The sequence below is a fragment of the Fomitopsis serialis genome (assembly GCF_022376445.1).
Source record: "Fomitopsis serialis strain Sig1Antser10 chromosome Unknown B0H18scaffold_40, whole genome shotgun sequence".
In the NCBI taxonomy this organism is placed as follows: Eukaryota; Fungi; Basidiomycota; class Agaricomycetes; order Polyporales; family Fomitopsidaceae; genus Fomitopsis; species Fomitopsis serialis.
Genome location: NW_025955000.1, coordinates 127689 through 144436, shown reverse-complemented (window position 1 = coordinate 144436; position 16748 = coordinate 127689). Strand labels below are relative to the sequence as shown.

Here is a 16748-nt window from a genome sequence, read left to right as displayed (position 1 = left end):
GCTAGACCTACTAATCGGTTGCCGTAGTCCACAGGCCTGACCACAAGGCGACGAGTCGGGTGGCGCCCTTGCGAATCTCAGGACTGTTTACCTGCGAATTTAGGTGGCATGAGTCGACTCCGTCGAGCATAACGAATTGACGAGGTGGCTCGCGCTCAAAGGACCAGCGGACGACACGGGAACGCACTCACGGGTACATACTATGAGAAGGGCAAGATCGTCGAGCCGCCCCGCGTGAGCTGATCCCAGGCAATGGCCACAAGCGGTCCATAGTGTGTATCGGTGCGTCGTCGTTCATCCTCCCATATCGTGGTCTCGCTCAGCTGTCCCTGTTAGTATTACAGAAGTGACTCGATTGTCGAACATCGCCTTCACATACATTCCGGAGCTGTATTCTCAAGGCTGCTGGCGGACTTGACTTGTACTGCAAATCCAATGTGTCTTGCGGTTGCGTGAACTCGGCCCGGGGCTGCGTTTATGGGTCTTCAGCTGAGCTTCCGAGTCCAACCTCTTAATGGTCAAGGCAACTGCAGAAACGGGGACGGCGAGACGGTGAGTATCCGCTCGCAATCGAATGTTGTTGCTGAATTGACAGAGCGTATCAGAGGGAGGCCGCGGACTGCAGGGGCCCTGCGCGTAGACGCGAATGCGTATTCGACGGAGTGGCATTTGCCTGACTGTACCCCCTCTGGCAGTCCGACGTTCAAACTCGACAGGAAAAGGCACAACTACAGCACCGAATCCACGGAGTGCATTCTCCGCAGGGGCCTATCGATCGACGACAAGACATGCAGCGGTTCGTCAAGTTATACCAGCCCTTGTTCGCTTCATGGCTACACACCGTAGCTGAATCGACCAACGCAGCAGGTGGGCACTAGCCTCGAAGGTCGAGCTGTCCACCTGGGTACTGACCGTACCCACGATGACCTACACCGTCCACGGCGTGCGCATCATCAACACGAACCCAAAGGACTTCTTCGTCGTCGAGGAAGCCGTGTTATGCGGCGGATACTGGACGTACGCCAACGACGCCCGCACGCTGATCATGAACGGGAGCGGCACCTCGGGCGCGCTGCGCCTGCGGGGCGAGGACGGCGAGGAGTTCCTCGTCCCCCTCGGGGCCCACAACTACAAGCGCTGGTGCGACAGCGTCACGGACCTCACTCCGGACGACTCGGCGGTTAGGATTCAGCCCGAGTATTATGGCGGCGCGCGGGGCGGGATGCTCTGGAAGCAGCTCGCCGAAATCTCGAAGAAGAGCTCGAAGGGCACCCAGATCGACGTGAAGTACACGTCCGAAAAGGACACGGTGTTCAAGGTCCACATCACGATAGCCTGAGTTGGCACAGGGACAGCGTTTGGGAGAGCTTGTTGTTGTTGTTGTTGTGATCTGTTGGTGTATTGTGGAACGATTGTACGATATCTGGTCGACGGTGTCAGTGAATAACGTGGGTCACACTGCATGATGAGATAATATGTTTCTATAGTCCATGACCTTGCGCAGGGATGTGCGTCCTGTTCACGAGTGCCATCTGGGAAGGTCGTCAATGTGACTCCTGTCGCAGAGATGTGCCGGACTACTCGGGAATTTCCTGGTCATGATGTTTAGTGAGATGTTGATGGCACAGCGACTGGCTTACCTCTCCGTTAAGTAATGCCATTGTGAGGGTGGACAAATCTCGCTCCTGCATCACCTTCCGAGCAAGCGGGAACAACGAGGACAGAAAGTGATTCAGCCGCTCTCTATCGACTCCATGAATGTACACGTCCAGCGTCACGAGGCGGTGTGAATGGAGTGCAGTAGTTTCGGGAAGGTCGCCAATGTGACGGATCGAAGGTATGGAAAGTTTTTCGAGGTCGGGACAGTTCTGCGCGAAGAGGAGGAGGGTGTGAAGCGATGGACGAACGGATGACGGTGCAATCTCCAACCAAAATTTCCGGAGTTTCGGCCAGGCCTCCGTAATCTGACAGGCATCATCATCCGAAAAATGTGGACGGATCAGCCTCGGACTGAACATGAACTCGTGGATCTGCTTGAGAGCGAGCAGAGGCTTGAAGAGGTCGAGCAGCGAGATGGCACCCTCAGGGGTGGCTGTGGGACTCCATGAGCGAGTTGTAAAGCACAAGCTACGCAACTCTGGTGCGATGTCAGCCAGGTTGGAATCCCGAATAAAACGCCCGATGATGCTTTCTTGCTCCCTAAACTCCAGTGCGAGACGGAGAGTTTGGAGTCGGGGAAGAGTGGTGTTGGCAAAGAGCAGGCCTACACTATCCTCAAACCCACCAGCAACCAACTTCGTGAGGTGTGGAAAGCAAAGTCGGCCTCCTCGATGGTCTTGAGAACACATTGCCCTATTGCATTGAATCTCTAGGCTGCGTAGCCGAGGGATGTGTGTCAGGATCGATAGAACATCCCTCATTGACTTCCCAATTGGTGAAGTATCGTAGAGGCTCAAGTGCTGGAGCTCTTGACAATTGACCAATGGTGCCACGGACTGCCAGTGGCGCACCCCGACGAGGGTTAGCTCCTCCAGGCTTGTAGCAGTAGAAACGACCTCGCTGAGTAGTGTCTCGAGGGCATAGTCCGTGACGAGTGGGTCAATGCCGTGCTTCTGGTCCTCGATAGTGAGAATTTGGAAGGTGAGGTGGTGTAACGAAGGAGTAAGGAAGGCGAGTAGGGAAGTGTCGTTCGCATGCTCCTGTGAAAAATGAACATGTTGAAGCCCTGCGAACAGAGGCTTGGCATCATTGTATCGGAAGAGATAGGCGTAGACTGAAGGATCGATGACAGCTGTGTCAGGGTCTTCGCGGCATCGGCGTACAAAGCGAGTGTAGTATTGAAAACGTGCCCATTCGGCAGGCTGTATGCGTCCTCGTAGGACCTACGAAAATGGAGATTAAGTTGAGGGAGATTGTCAATGCAGCAGCGTTCACATACATAAGCGTAGCGTGGCGGCCTGGCCCAAAATCCATTGTCGTTCAGAATTTCTAGCTCTGTGCGGTGGCAACACGACAGAAGTCGGACGAGTATCGCGAAGGTCGGTATGCTCGTCCACAGCACTTGCAGAGCTGGTTCAGAGAACGTCTTGCAGACCTGTGCCGAACGAGCAAGGGCCGAGTAATTGTCGAATCGGTCCACGACGCGAAGGGAGTCTTCGTCCTTCCCACCTGGGTGGATGTGCTCAAATATGAGCGTGAGGACTTCATGCAGCTGCAGAGCTCGATGATGAGACATGATGCGGAGCCAATCTCGGAGTCGATGGTCTGGTACAAGTGCACGTAAGTACGCGTCGCGGTGATTTGGCGCCCAGTGCCACGACGACTTCTCCTCCTCACTGGCAAACATTGCAGAATCCCGATGCTGCAAATTCAATGAAGATGTATTGAGGCTGGAAGACATTAAGGTACAGAGTGAGCCATCAAACACAAAGGTCACCGAGCTCGAGATCTCGGGGCGACACCATGATCTAAGTTCTCTGAGCAACTAGTACCCGTAGTACACGTCCAAGTCGACACGGCTGTCAATACCGAGTATCTATCTATTCAATGGTCACGATCTATACAATGCTGTGAATATCCACGTTTCAATCTGCTCTTAGCAGGGAACAGGATGGCAGCACGTCGAAGGATGCGCGCAACCCCGCAGGGGTGAGCGAGGCGTGAACGCATGATGCAACAGAAATTGGCATATGCACACGGGCGCGGAAGCAGCGAAGCGAAGCACCTGACAATTGCTGAAGTGAGAGGCCTTCCTGAATCACAGCGGTTTGGAATGGATCGGGCAGACGAGGTAGCCGCGGGCGCAGACGGGCACGAACGACGCCGGAAACTGGCATTAGAAAGGCAGGGACGCTGGCAATGCAGGACACCGCGACATATCCATATTGGTCACTAGACGTCTGGAACATTGTCGATCAGATTTGCGGTTCTTATGATCCTTGAATTCAGATATGTGCTCCTCGATTGGGATCGCCCGAGCGAGGATGCTGAGCTCATACTCGGACAGACACCGCGTGTCCGGATATCTGCATCGCTACGAGAGATAAGCTACGTCAGACGAGCTGTCTGACTCAGCTCAATGGAGAGGAACGACGTACGGAAGCGCAGGAACAGGACGCACGACAGCAGACCATGCAGCCGCTACAAGCGGGAGGGCTACTAATGATGGAATACGCATGTTGATGTCGATCGTGATTACCGGTGGGTGTAGAAGTGGATGCTGGTGGATGCGGAGGCGTAAGCATGTCGATTGAGAGTGAAACGCGTGTGTTGTCCAACAAATCTGAGCGAGGCTTGATGGTAATGAAAGATCAGAATTGATGCTGGTTACAAGCACACTCGGACAAGCTTACCAACCAATGCGCGCGCTGTCGATGAGCTCTGAGATATGAGATCCGGAGGGACAGGAAGAGCTGGACAGTTGGCGTGATGGGTCGGCGCATTAGATACTGGCTGGATAGTCCACGACGAGACCGTGTACTAGGAGGCTGTCTGATCTGGTGAGCAATGTTAGACAACGCTGAGTCCACCTCAGAAATCATGTAAACCGACTTTCCGTCCCTGGCAAACCATGCCTGTCGCTTCGGTGATCTTCTCGCGCGCAGTCTCACACCCAACGTACTCAGCGTGTTGTCCACCGACTCGGGTCCCAAATCTAAAGACGGGGTGGGATGCATGTCTGCTGCTGCAACCACGGGTCAGTTGTTGGATGTACCGTGTCTCTGTAAGTGTCATCAGAACGATATTTGCCAAATGTATCACGGCACGAACGTTCATTCACCAAAACTGTAGTCGGCATGACTGACTTGCGATGGTGAGACAGGAGCGCTTTACTGTCCGCACAGACAAAGCAGAGACGGCCACGAATCGGAGCGCAAGACGGAGATACTTGTTGAGAGCGACCGGCCACGGCGAGCGAGGTTGACCCTGTGTGTTCATTACCTCTGACCACTGTCTTCAGATGCCGGATAGCGGGTCGCTGAATACTCCCTACAGAGCGCCACACAGTCGCACAAGCAGCTCGTAGAAGGGACGTGCACATACCCCAAATCATCGATCGGTCTTATCCCGCCAGTGGCCCTTGGTCTAGGAGATTCGCGACCATAGCGATGACGAGAGTCTGGAAATCAGCAACATCGGAAAGGAGCCCAAGTTTCCTTCATGTAAACGAGTGCGCCGGATTTGGATGGTGTTCAGAACATCGACGAGCAAGGTAACACTGCCTTAGTTGAGTATAATTGAACGATGCAGTAGTGCAACAAAGGTCGGACTGACCTGGCCCCGAAACGCGACACAGCCCAAGTAGGATGGTTCATGATGCATTGCCGTCTTCCGGCATTGCTCACCGGGCTCGGCGGAACAAAAGCCTCTCGAACGGGTAAGTCCCATAGACACGGTTCACGCCCAGGTCAAAAGCATGACCCAAAGTGAAGTCACTTTCTGAGCCTTCCTCAATTCATGAAGACGACTCCGATGAGGCCGACCAACCGGAGTAACGTTCGATAGCAATCGAGATGACAATGACAACGTGAGCGTGTAGATATGCCTGAGGCTTGAGGCTGCCTGAAGTCTCAATCGTAAGAACGAGTCAGCAGAAGGTTCGTTTGAATAAGTCGTCACTCACATGCGCATAGAAAATTACGGCTAGCACCACCAGTTAGCCACAGTTCGCGCACGAAACTCGTTGGGCGTGTCGGCCACCGTGATGAGACAGGAACGCGTCGATTCTTCGCTACCAAGCACATTAATGTAAGTCTATCCAAAGTCTAGCAAGGCATATGAACGCATATCACGACAGGGTATCAGTACGTTCACTCTCCCACGTCTAAGCTCGCGCGCACGCACGAGTACAGTCCCCAAGCTCGCAATCGCCGCGCCCGCGCGCCTCACGCGCTCTTCGTCTCCGGGCCCGCCCCGTCCTCGCTCCTCCTCTTCACCACCGCGGGGTGGAACGCCGCTTCGCGCAGCATCTCCGGCGTCCAGTCCGGGCACGGTATACGGAACATCGCGCCCTGGCGCGCGTACGTGATGTCGCCCATCTTGCCTACCGCCCGCAGCTTCGTGGGATCGACGAGCCCGCGCGAGGTGAGCATGTCCCGCCGGATGTGCACGGCCTTGACGAGCCCGAGCACGAGCGTCGTCGTGACGGTGCCCGTCGCGGGGTGCGTGATCTCCTGGCTCGAGAAGAGCGTGCACTCGAGCGCGAAGGCGGACTCGAGCACGCGCGGGGCGGAGACGTGGACCTAGGGGATCGGAGATCAGGGGTAGGTCGACGGTAGGGAGGATGGATAGAGTGCTCACGGATTTCGCTCGGGTCAGGCCGCTGAGGTCCCACTCGCTCACGTCGGTGGGTGCGTCGACGCTGCATGCGTTCGCGTTGTGCACGAAGGGCTCGCTGATCAGGTTGACGGTGAAACCCTTCGTGGCGAGGATATTTGCGGCGGTGTCCTTCAGACCCCGAGACGCGTTCGGGTGGTGAATAATACCGATGGACACCAGTGGCGGACTCCCAGTGACCATGTTATACCAGCTGCAGTGAGGGTTGATGAGCATACGCGTGTAATCTATTAGAAAGCTTCGCCAACCTGAATGGTGCTAGGTTCTCATTGCCGTCCGCAGACACGCTCGACACGAATGCAATCGGTCGCGGTACGACACCACTGATCATCAACTTGTACATCGTGCTGCAGGATACAGCAAAACGTCAGCGTTGAATGGTCCCTGTTGAAACGATGCACGTACACAGGATCCTCCGTCTCGGCATCGACGACCTTCCAGCCTTCCTTCACTCCCTCCATCCAAGCCTTCCCCTCGGGCGTCGCATCCACCGGCTGCCCAAACGACCACTCCGGATTCGGCGGGTGCGTGAAGTGAGCCTCAGAGGCGTGATCGTACGGCGCGAGCTCCGGCGCGTTGGTCTGAGTAGCAGTAGCCGTCGTCATTTTGCGTGTGTGCAGGGGAAGCAGGGAGCTCGATCTTGCAGCCTTGTTCGCGAGGCGCGAGCTTAAATATCTGTACGCGCCCGAGACGGCGCCGATGGCGGCGGACCACATACCGATAGGCGAGGGGCAGCGATGATGCTCGAGTAGGCTTGACGTTGACACGGAAACCAGTCAGCACGCTGGATGATAACTCATAAGCAGCCGCCGGCGACGCTGCGCGCGTTCACACGGGAGCATGGTTTTGCCCTCCCCTCGTACACGGTTTGCGAGATGCGTGCTGTGCCGTGGCGAGCTTGTTAACGAGCGAGGAGCATGCAGGACGAGGAAAGGAGCGGGTTGGGTGAGCGCCGGGTCTGGATTGGCTGCGGAGGAGTGTGTTCACAGGCGCCGGCGGCCGGGAGAGGGCTGCTCGTGCGCTGCTGACTGGAAGCTTACGCGCTTCCACCAATCAGCTCACACCCTGCATGGCTTCCGCCCTGTGCTGCTGTAAGACATGACCTAAAGGCCTGATGTGCCTCGTCGGCCGAGGCTCTAAGTGAGATGATAGTGAGGGCCGACAGGAACTGACAGGAACTGCAATCTTTCGCACCTCGGGTCCCTTTGAGGTGATATCCAAGGCTGACCGTCGGTGCACCATCCGGAGATGGGGGATGAGCATCAGGGCGGAATCAGTTCCGCGAAGAGGGGCGATCGTGGTCCCTAGTACAGCGCTTCTGGAACGGGCGGGAGGAAAGCGCGGGCTTCCCCCACCGAACGATGGTTCTTCTCTTCCCATTCCGCCGGTACACAACCGCAAAGTTGGGTCATCCACACACGCTTTGATCGAGGAGGGGATCCGTTCCAGCATCTGGCTGATATTTTTCGATTTGAGGGCATCGGGCTCCAAGGCTTGAGTGCACAGCACTCTACGACCTGCCAGTTAAACCTTTCCTCGGCGGGTCATCTCTCCGAGAAGCGCCATCTACAGACGCGAACATCCATGGGTCAGCTCGTCCAGCAGCTTACTTTAGGGTACACTCACCAACAGAGTAGTCTTCCCGCTCGCCGTCGGGCCCGTAACGACCGACAACTGGCCCTCCGGGAACATGACCTTGAGATCACGCAGCTCGCGATCGGAGCGACGGTCTCCATTCCCGTTCGTCGTTCTCCCAGCCGTCGACTGATTATCCACCGCAGTCTCCGGGTCGTTCGACGTGGTCGACGAGAGCTGCGACTGCGCCCGCCCTTGGCCAAAGGTCTACGCGACGCGAGGTATAGCCTCCTTTCGGACTCAAAAAACTCCGTCAGGGAAGGTTCTCCTTGCAGGCCTCTGCTGTCCAGGACATTTGTACCGTCGTTAAACGCCGCGCTCCCAGAATGCACCACGACGCACGCTTCGATCGGCGAACATGCAGATATTGTTCACGAATGGCACATATCGGTGTCTGTAGCTCATCGGACAACAGCAACACGGTCAGAAAGAACATCTGAATGACATGCGATCTATAACCGCCATACGTCAGCGAAGCGTTAAGTGTCTCTCAGGCTGCTCTGTCGAACGTCCTCAAAATCAGACTGTAGACACTCACCACTTCTCAATTGGACGCATATAGTCAGTCGGTCGGTTCACTGGATGTCGACAGCGCAGTTGCATGAGACAGAGAGCTCGAGCGACGAACATCGAATGAGTGCAAAATGAATGCGAGGCAGCGACTTGCAAGCCCACGTCGGGTCGTCCAGTGAGGTTGCGGTCAAGAGAATGCCCTTCACGTGCGAGCTTCGGGGCGCGCCGACCTCCTCCTCGGCGCAACCTCGGCGTGACGACGGCGTCGAATGTCTGTTCAACTCGGTCGTACACAAGTACTACTACTGAGAGGCTCTTCCTGTCACCACAGTTCGTGCGCGCAAGTACTCGTCTGTAGTCTAATCCTGGAGCGCTGCGTCGATGTCTTTTCCTAGGCCAGCTACTTAGTAGTCCGTAGGCGCACCCGGAGCGGACCAGTGGACGCCAAATTACCTTCGAGCTGGAGCGCGGGTTCCCTTCAAGCCAAGTGCTCGGACGCCTGTAGAAATCCAACATGTAGCAATGCGCTGCTTTCCTTTAAGCAAGCATCTCGAAGGCAAGGACTTGGACTATCCGCGCCTACAGGTCAGTTGCAGCAGCGTTTCTGCTGCACCGCTCGTGCCGCTAGGCGTCGTCCAGCGACAACAATAGCTGTCTCCTTGCCTCGGACATCTCACAGACCCGGTTGATCTCTCCCTTGGACTCCTCGCTGTTGTTGGTCTGTCTCGTGAAACACCCTCAGGCCACGCGGACAACAGCCCAGTGACCGACCGCCGGCGCCCACTTGCTTCTAGTCTCGCATCTCACCAGCTTTCCCGTTCCCGTCAAGTTCCCGCCGACCTCATTCGTCCAAGTCTGAGACCCAAGACGATCCCGACCTCCTAGAGCCTCCTAGCCAGGCTAGTCAGCGTCGAGACATCAAAACTCTGATCGCAACCCGCGAAATTTCGCCCCGGATTGGCTTTGCGTTCGTTGGGGGAAGTCCGCAAGCGCCGATGAAACCAGTTTGCGATGGTCGTGGCGACCCGATCGCGTGAGGGGTTTCGATGGGATGTGTGGGCGCGGGGCGGGAGCTTCTTCGTGCGGGGCGTACTTATAGGTGGGCAGGTGCAGTGCTCGTGTCTCATCTTCATCTCTTGTCTTCCTCCACTTCTCGCAAGGTACGGTCCCACCGCATCCTGATGTGTATGCGCATGCGAGTATCCTGATAACCGTCTTCATGCAGTCCTTTTTCGTCGCCGTGCACCGTTTTTTTCGGCTCTTCCAACTAAACCACCACTCCTTCCCCTCTCACACACCCCACCATGCATGCTAGGGCCATCCTGTCTGTCATCGCCGCCGCCGTCGCAGCGATGCCCGCATTCTCCGCCCCGCTCGGCGTGTGAGTGAATCCGCTCTCGTCCTCCAGTCTGATCCCATTCTCCGAACTGACAATTGTTCCTTGCGTGCTAGGAGCGTCGACGGGCTGTTCGACCGTGCTTTCGTCGACGAAGAGCGCCGTAGGAGGCGCCACTAAACCGCGGACGCGCGAACGTGCAGACCCACGCGCATACCGCGCGTGTGGCGGGCCACCGCATTGGGATCCCCATTGCGGCTCGTACTTTCGAGTCGACTCCCGGGAGAGAGGGTCTGCCTCACCATATCTATCGCTGCGTTTGTGGCGTGCTTAACTTGCCTGGGCATACCGTCTGACCCATTTGTCTCACTTGGACTCTAACTTATTCTCGCGTTTGTCGAGAATGTACCACACTCGCTATGTATATTGTCGGTGTAGCCTATCGTATTGCGTCTGCCTCGGTGTGGCGCCTCCTGAGGAGTTGTCCACAGCCGAGTCCACTCAGTTCGTAATCGGTCTGGGATGCTACTACAACGTCTGCACGAACACTCGTGTGGTAGTGTGTAGGCCTTTGCAAGCTTGGTAGACCCCGTCACGTATCACGCAAACGGCCACCACTGCTGGAGATCGACATCGCGTGTCAGGGTCTGATGCGCTCTTTTCCGCTTCTCACTTCGAACACTCGGTCCCTGTCTGTATGCAGGACCACTCCCCATGGAACCGCAACAAAAACGAAGGCCTCCCACCTTCCGTCGCCTCAATCACATTCCACGAAGCACGATTCACGACGAGCCTGGGGCTCGAACCCAGAATCTTTAGCTCCGGAAACTAACGCGTTGCCATTACGCCAGCCCGCCATAAGACAGAGGAAGCCGAGAGTCCGGCGAGATGGTTCCGGCTGCAAATTTGGGGTGAGTGTGGCCCCGGGTGCCGGTGGTCGGTATGATTGTTATCTAGATTAGCACGTGATGCGAGACTCGCGGACCGAGTCGGCGCTTCCGACTTCGTGCCCTCGATGTCGACGTTCATTGCTCTCAATATTCAATGCCCGGCTCCTTCTACTCTCAGTTGGTCACAAAGACGGAGGAGAGGCGGAGAACGACGAGGGCGACGAAGACTAGTAAACGGTACTAGCTGCACGGCGAAGTACCGTCCCCACACCCTACCCAACACCACCATCGACACCTCGTGCACTAGGGGGGCAATCCCGGCTTGCGCCCCTAGGAGAAAGACACCGGAGTGCCGAGATATGGACCGTATGCTTTCCCCTCATTTCTCGCTTCTTCATTATTCTCTATCTTTATTACCATGCGCGTTACGTCCCGACCTCAGACCACACCATTAGACCCCGTCTCACAACCCGATTAGATTGCCTGCCCATTACTATACACACATCACGTCTATAGACTACTATACCACCTCGAACGGGGCGCAGGTCTGGGTGGCGCGTTTTAACGCCCACATTTGTACAGGCCGGCGTCCGCCGCGTCTTAGCACGATTGTTTGCTTGTTGCGGTTAATAAATGCTGAGCTCATCATCATCATCATCTCAGTTGGTCACACGACGATTTACCCCAATGGGCGGCAATTGATTGCACTTGCAATTGACGGCGGACCTTGGACTCCTTTGACTCATTCATTAAGTCAGTGGCCCTAGCATCGGCATGGTTGTGCAAATTGTTGTCTTTGTATCGAGCGTATGTGGTATGTCATTCAGTTTCTCGGACTCGCTGCTCCCAAAGTTTATTTTCTGAGCTAGTATTCCAGGATTTCCGCTGTTGATTTCTTCCAGCTTGGCCTCTCCGCTCGGAGCGTGATCGTTCAGCATACCGGTGTTGCGGCCGCATGCGTCAACTAGGCGTAACGGTGAGTAGTATCCGCCTACGCATCTGGATTCGGAGATGGGCCGTCACGGTCTCCGCCTTGACCGCTCTGGGTCTTAGTCTCGTATACCGTTGGAGGGAGACAAGTTACTCGACAGTGGCGTGCGTTCTCTGGTGTTTCTGTGCGTCTTAGCACCCGCTTACTGATTATCTTTTAGTGTTTCCGACTGTCAATTTTGCTGGGCTCACCTCGTTCGCCTCGCATTTCAAATCATGACTTCCATACCCTCGACCACCGAGTCGACTTATCCCGTCCGAAGTCGTATGGGAGGACACATAACAAGGGACATGGTGTTATTCGGCCAACAGCCTCCTGCCGCCGCCTTGCCATGGTGCGCTTCAACCGCAAGTCTGTGTACCTCGGATGGTTAATATTCGTCTAGCAGTCGCGGTCGGGTATCAGGCCTTCAGATTGACCTCTACAAATGCATCATTTTGACTTCGTCTGGACATTATCATGTTAGGTACGACTCGGACACAGAACAGAGCTCAGATAGTATCTAGAAGATCTGCATTCGGGAACAATGACCGAGTGAAGCTAACAACATCCTCTTTTGTTGGCCGGACCTGCCACCTATACGTGTGAAGCGCCTGGAGCCCGTGTGGACGAGCAGCTGTGTCACCAATAGCGGGCTGGAGAACGTCGTCGTCATGGCGGAGGGGTCGCAACTTGAGCGACTGGAGATCAGGGCAATTCCGCGCGACGTGCACGAGGGCGTGCAGCGAGAATTGGTTCGGAGACCATGCCCCGGTCGCGCAGGAGCACAGCTCCAGCGTTCTGAGCTTCCGCCAGCTCTGCGTGATCTGGCGGATGTCATCGTCCCATGCGTCGAAGGTTCCGAAGTCGAGGGAGACCCCACGTAGCTCGGTGAGGGAAAGAATGGGTCGAATGACGGCCAGTAATGATCGGTCCGGGAAGACAGCAGTACGCATCATGTGCCCTGGTTGCATAGTGCTGCGCACTGCGAGCTGACGCAGGTTCGGTAGTATAGCGCTACTGAGAGCACCACTGAGAGTGCTGAACGCTGTGCCTGTATCCCCCCGGTCGTTGAGGTGCAAATGAGCCTGGGACAGGACAGGGAGATTGGCGATTGCTAAGAATGATGCCAAATCTTCCGCGTATCCAGTCATTGACAATGTGTTGAGATTACGGAATGCAGGCGGCTGGACAAATGCCTCGAGGTGGTCGAGTACGCAGATGCGCAAGGCTGTCAGGGCAGGAAGACTGGAGTCGGTGAGTTGGAGGATCACTTGTGAGCTCAACTCCCCGCATCCGGAGAGGTCTAATGATTGAAGTGTGCCGGTTTCGAATGAGAACGACTCGGATGTCACTCCCAGGAAGTTAAAATTCCAAGCTCCCAACAGAGCAAGGTGTTCCAGACGGGGCGATGCAGAGAGGACATCGACCACGACTCTTCGGCGCGCACTGCTATCTAGACCGAAAGTTTCCCATTGCAGATAGACGGCGAGCCGGCGTAGGGATGGTGTGAGGACAGTGTGCAGGGACGCGATAGTCAATGTCTGCAACCACTCTAGTTCTTCTAGACAAGGGAGAATTGGCTGGCTGTTGTTATGTTGGAACAGCGTACGGTAGATTTCGGGATTGATCGGGGTAAATTGCCAACTGCCGCGCTCGACTCTAGACACGGATAGCATGCGACAGCGGTGGACGAAGCGAGCGTAATACTGAAATCGCACCCACTCATTCGGTTCTATGCCGTACTGCAGTATGTAGTGTGCGGCCGGTCAGCAACATTCATGGCCAACACTTTGCAGAGCAACAAGCACAGTACTCACATTGGCGTAGACAGAACGACCGGTGTGTTCCCATATCGCTTGTTTGACCCGGGGCAGAAGTCCGAGCAGTACTACGAACGACGGTATGTCCCTCCATAAGATAGACAACGCCGGTTCTTGAAAGTCTTTGCAGACACGCGCAGAGCGGGCGAGGGCTGCAGCAGCAAACCCGTTGGCAGTGGGGTCTATGTGTAAGCCTGCCGCCGGGTGAAGATCGGACATCGGCTTCGCCTGGGGCTGCAGCTGCTCGAAGACATACAGCAAGATGTCGGGTACGGACAAAGCCCGTTTGGCAGACATTGCGGACCCGCTCAATCTGGCTACAGAGTCGAAAGAAGAGGACTCTGAGTGCATCAGCAAAAGCGGAAAAATGCGGTATGCCCTTGCGCCACTTGCCAATATGTGGCACGTTGCGTAAGCAATGTAAGAGGAATATAATGCACTTACAAGGTCTCACAATACTTGGCTGACCATGTAAGACGTCTCCCGTTATTCCTGCTGTATACAAGAAGTCAGACAATCGGTGCGTATATATATACTGCTTATAATCTGTGCGACTGTATGCTAGTTTCCTTCAAGTTGTATACCAGCAGAGACATGTTGACGGATACGACGCGCGTAAGAATGTTCGGAATTGGTCTCTTGGAAAGTGTGTATATAGTACTAATGGTACCCGCAACAGCCTCCATGAACTTGAGTTCGCATTCCGGGTCGAAGAGCTTGTCTTTTTCCACCTCAAGTTGGGCGACACACTGGGAGGACTTCGCAGCGCAGCGAACGGCGGAGATTTCGGCTGCAGTCAGTGTGGCCGTGGAGCTACCGTTGCTTCGTCCGGTGCTCGCGAAGGTTCGCGACGTAACAGTGCCCCAGCGGGCAACGCAATACTCCACTGATACTTGAGCTCCAGCTTCGTACCAGCGCCTCGCTCCAACAGGGACCCCGAGAGCATCATGGGGCCGGCGCACATAAAGGGAGGCCCACCAATGCGCAAGATAGAGCAGAGGACGCCTCGCTGCTCTTCGACTCCGAGTCCGAGCCTCATTGAACCTCGGACTGCGCTATCAGTTCAAAGGCGGTACGTATATCTGTGTGTTCGGACTGAAGCTGGCACTCATGAGTTTCCGACAGCGACGCAGCTTCCGAATTCAGTGACCACGTATAGGTGCTACTACGTAGTCACTAAGGGTGTGTGGACGTTGAACGTTGAAGCCCGTGAGGTTTGTATCGACTTGAACCCTCTGCCATACCGAAGCGCTGACAGGCGAACTGACAGTCACACCAAACCATCGAATGACTGTATCCTTACAAGTCCAGGTTATACATAAATAGCTAGTATACTGTAGTGTGTCGATATAGTGCCGAATACATCAGTTATGAGGCCCAAATCTGTAGCGAGCCTGTGAACATCGTTCCTGCTAGTGTTACTAGCACCCCGAAAGCGGCGATGTATGACCTGTAATATTATCGTCGTAAACCAACTTGAACATACCGTATATCATTAGAAGATGTACCCGGGCTGGGGCACCCTTATATGCTATGATATCATGCTGTCAGTCCGGCACACCCTTACACTGCTGGTACGTATTGTCAAACCGAGCAACCCACATATTGGGGTGTAAGGGTATGTACAATTATTGCGAGGCCTTACATTGATTCCGTCGCTTATAAGGGTCTTGTATGGCCTTATAGGCCGGGTTAGCTTTTGGCGATGCCGTCTGAGGAGAGGACGATTCGGATACGGGCTAGCTCGGCGCACGTGCACACCTAAGGCCTACAGGCTGCTGCCGAACGCTACAAGCTTTCCTCCAAATCCACTTTTGCTTGAACTGCTCGTTGGAGCGACGCGGACGATTGCCTGGCCTCATCGATGAATCCCTCAGGTTGACTGCCTCTGGTTACCGGTATGTATCCGCACCTCCACCGTGACTTCGAGCCCGAGTTATCATGAACGCACGGGAACCAACATGTCTCGCATACCGGTATACCCATTGCACCGCCCGGATTCACACTTGGTGGCGTGGAACTGTTGGCTTCGGAAGTCGTGAGGCTAACCGCGCTCCCACGAAGCGGGTGCGTCGAAACTGGGTCGATAATTGGTCATGCCTAGGTGGGACTTGAGGCCTTGAGGCTTGAATACTGGTAAAGAGGGACGAGTCATGGCGTTAGCGTGGGATGGGATCGGTGAGCCGGTCGTGGTGTCTTCATGACTGATTCACAGCGAGAACTCCATCCATCCAGGTGCCGCACGGGCAACGCGAAATGTCCAGATCGGCGTGAACGCTACTACAGCCGCCACAGCAGGCTATCGCAGGCAGCGATGGCCGTGTAGTATCGCATTCTCTATCCGCCTGCGGTCTTACCTTTCGCGACTTGTTCTGTGTTATGTAGCAGTAAATGTACGCCGGTGCCCGGGAGTCATACGGCCTAGTGACTAGTTCGAAGTTCTGTGACCTCGCGACTCGGACCTGCCACTGCGAGCTCATGGACGGAATGTGCGGGAACCAGGTTCATTGGATTGGCTGAAGTACTGGCCATGTCACGGCAGCTTCCAATGCTGGGCGAGAGTTCGCGATGCCATGGTCTGACCGCACGCACAGGTTAGTCTATCAGTCCTGTCTGCGATCATCTGCTCATTCTATGTTTTATCTGTAGGAAGGTCGGTATCTGTTCATCCATGTCCAGAGCTTGCGATAGCACGTCTCTGCTTCCTCCGACTCTGTTGTTAGTCCTACAACGTTTCGAGGCTAGCAGTCTCACCCGTGTCCCGTATTGAAGCGTTCAAACTGACGGCTGCAATTTTAGTCTCACGTCGAAGATACTGCTGTGCCGTGCAATGTTGCAGTTCGAGTGGATCATGTCTGTGTTTCCGACACCACTCAGCATGCGATATTTTAGATTGTTCTAAATGCTCTCACTCCGCCTACTCCATTCACCTCAGCCTTTCCCGACAGCAAATGCACTAGCCGGTGAGTATGTTCGTCTTGTGGGTAGATGACCGTGTTCCTGACTGGCCATCTCTAGCATCGCACTGTTCCTTACACAATGATCCAGTCCCACGACACGTTCACGTCCACCTGCATGCACATTTCGCCTCTCCACATACACCCGCCTTTTCTCCGTCGTGTCTGCACGCTTAGAGTGTTGGGATGGCACCGAAGGACGTTACCGCGGCAAACACTGGCACACGCCCCCGCCCCTTGCCCGCTCGTCTCTGCTCGTTCCGCGCCGCCACGGCTGCCTCGTCTACG

At 55.4% G+C, this 16748-nt stretch overlaps 7 protein-coding genes and 1 non-coding gene across 8 annotated transcripts; 2 read left to right on the top strand and 6 right to left on the bottom strand.

The window, feature by feature from the left end:
- Window positions 1-795: 795 nt before the first annotated feature.
- On the top strand, window positions 796-1458 carry B0H18DRAFT_424852 (lectin). The gene has a single exon (XM_048038054.1). It carries the CDS (start codon window positions 923-925, stop codon window positions 1337-1339), a length of 417 nt encoding a protein of 138 aa, XP_047892576.1. The 5' UTR covers window positions 796-922; the 3' UTR covers window positions 1340-1458.
- A 119-nt stretch (window positions 1459-1577) lies between these two features.
- Window positions 1578-3235, bottom strand: B0H18DRAFT_1119868 (uncharacterized protein; the record flags this gene model as incomplete). The annotated part of the gene is made up of 3 exons (XM_048034008.1): window positions 1578-1592; window positions 1641-2882; window positions 2939-3235. The coding sequence occupies 3 exons, from the start codon at window positions 3233-3235 to the stop codon at window positions 1578-1580; spliced, it is 1554 nt and encodes a 517-aa protein (XP_047892575.1).
- A 438-nt stretch (window positions 3236-3673) lies between these two features.
- On the bottom strand, window positions 3674-5466 carry B0H18DRAFT_424802 (uncharacterized protein). The gene is made up of 7 exons (XM_048038053.1): window positions 5275-5466; window positions 5044-5218; window positions 4771-4989; window positions 4552-4721; window positions 4353-4496; window positions 4098-4292; window positions 3674-4033 (listed from the first exon to the last, which is right to left on the bottom strand). Exons 2-7 carry the CDS (start codon window positions 5051-5053, stop codon window positions 3836-3838), a joined length of 936 nt encoding a protein of 311 aa, XP_047892574.1. The 5' UTR covers window positions 5054-5218; window positions 5275-5466; the 3' UTR covers window positions 3674-3835.
- Window positions 5467-5885: 419 nt separating this feature from the next.
- Window positions 5886-6941, bottom strand: B0H18DRAFT_955431 (uncharacterized protein; the record flags this gene model as incomplete). Its single annotated transcript, XM_048042360.1, has 4 exons — window positions 5886-6242; window positions 6301-6529; window positions 6585-6683; window positions 6742-6941. The coding sequence occupies 4 exons, from the start codon at window positions 6939-6941 to the stop codon at window positions 5886-5888; spliced, it is 885 nt and encodes a 294-aa protein (XP_047892573.1).
- A 919-nt stretch (window positions 6942-7860) lies between these two features.
- Window positions 7861-9000, bottom strand: B0H18DRAFT_1119866 (uncharacterized protein; the record flags this gene model as incomplete). The annotated part of the gene is made up of 3 exons (XM_048034007.1): window positions 7861-7902; window positions 7963-8178; window positions 8938-9000. The coding sequence occupies 3 exons, from the start codon at window positions 8998-9000 to the stop codon at window positions 7861-7863; spliced, it is 321 nt and encodes a 106-aa protein (XP_047892572.1).
- Window positions 9001-10605: 1605 nt separating this feature from the next.
- B0H18DRAFT_t108 lies at window positions 10606-10677 on the bottom strand. The gene has a single exon. It is a non-coding gene; the product is annotated as a tRNA-Arg (tRNA).
- A 285-nt stretch (window positions 10678-10962) lies between these two features.
- B0H18DRAFT_1011557 (uncharacterized protein) lies at window positions 10963-11312 on the top strand (the record flags this gene model as incomplete). Its single annotated transcript, XM_048028995.1, has 1 exon — window positions 10963-11312. A coding segment is annotated over one exon (180 nt), but the record flags the coding sequence as incomplete, so codon positions are not given.
- Window positions 11313-12249: 937 nt separating this feature from the next.
- B0H18DRAFT_1211786 (uncharacterized protein) lies at window positions 12250-13800 on the bottom strand (the record flags this gene model as incomplete). The annotated part of the gene is made up of 3 exons (XM_048036428.1): window positions 12250-13342; window positions 13406-13425; window positions 13501-13800. Coding segments are annotated over 3 exons (1413 nt in total), but the record flags the coding sequence as incomplete, so codon positions are not given.
- Window positions 13801-16748: the final 2948 nt, after the last annotated feature.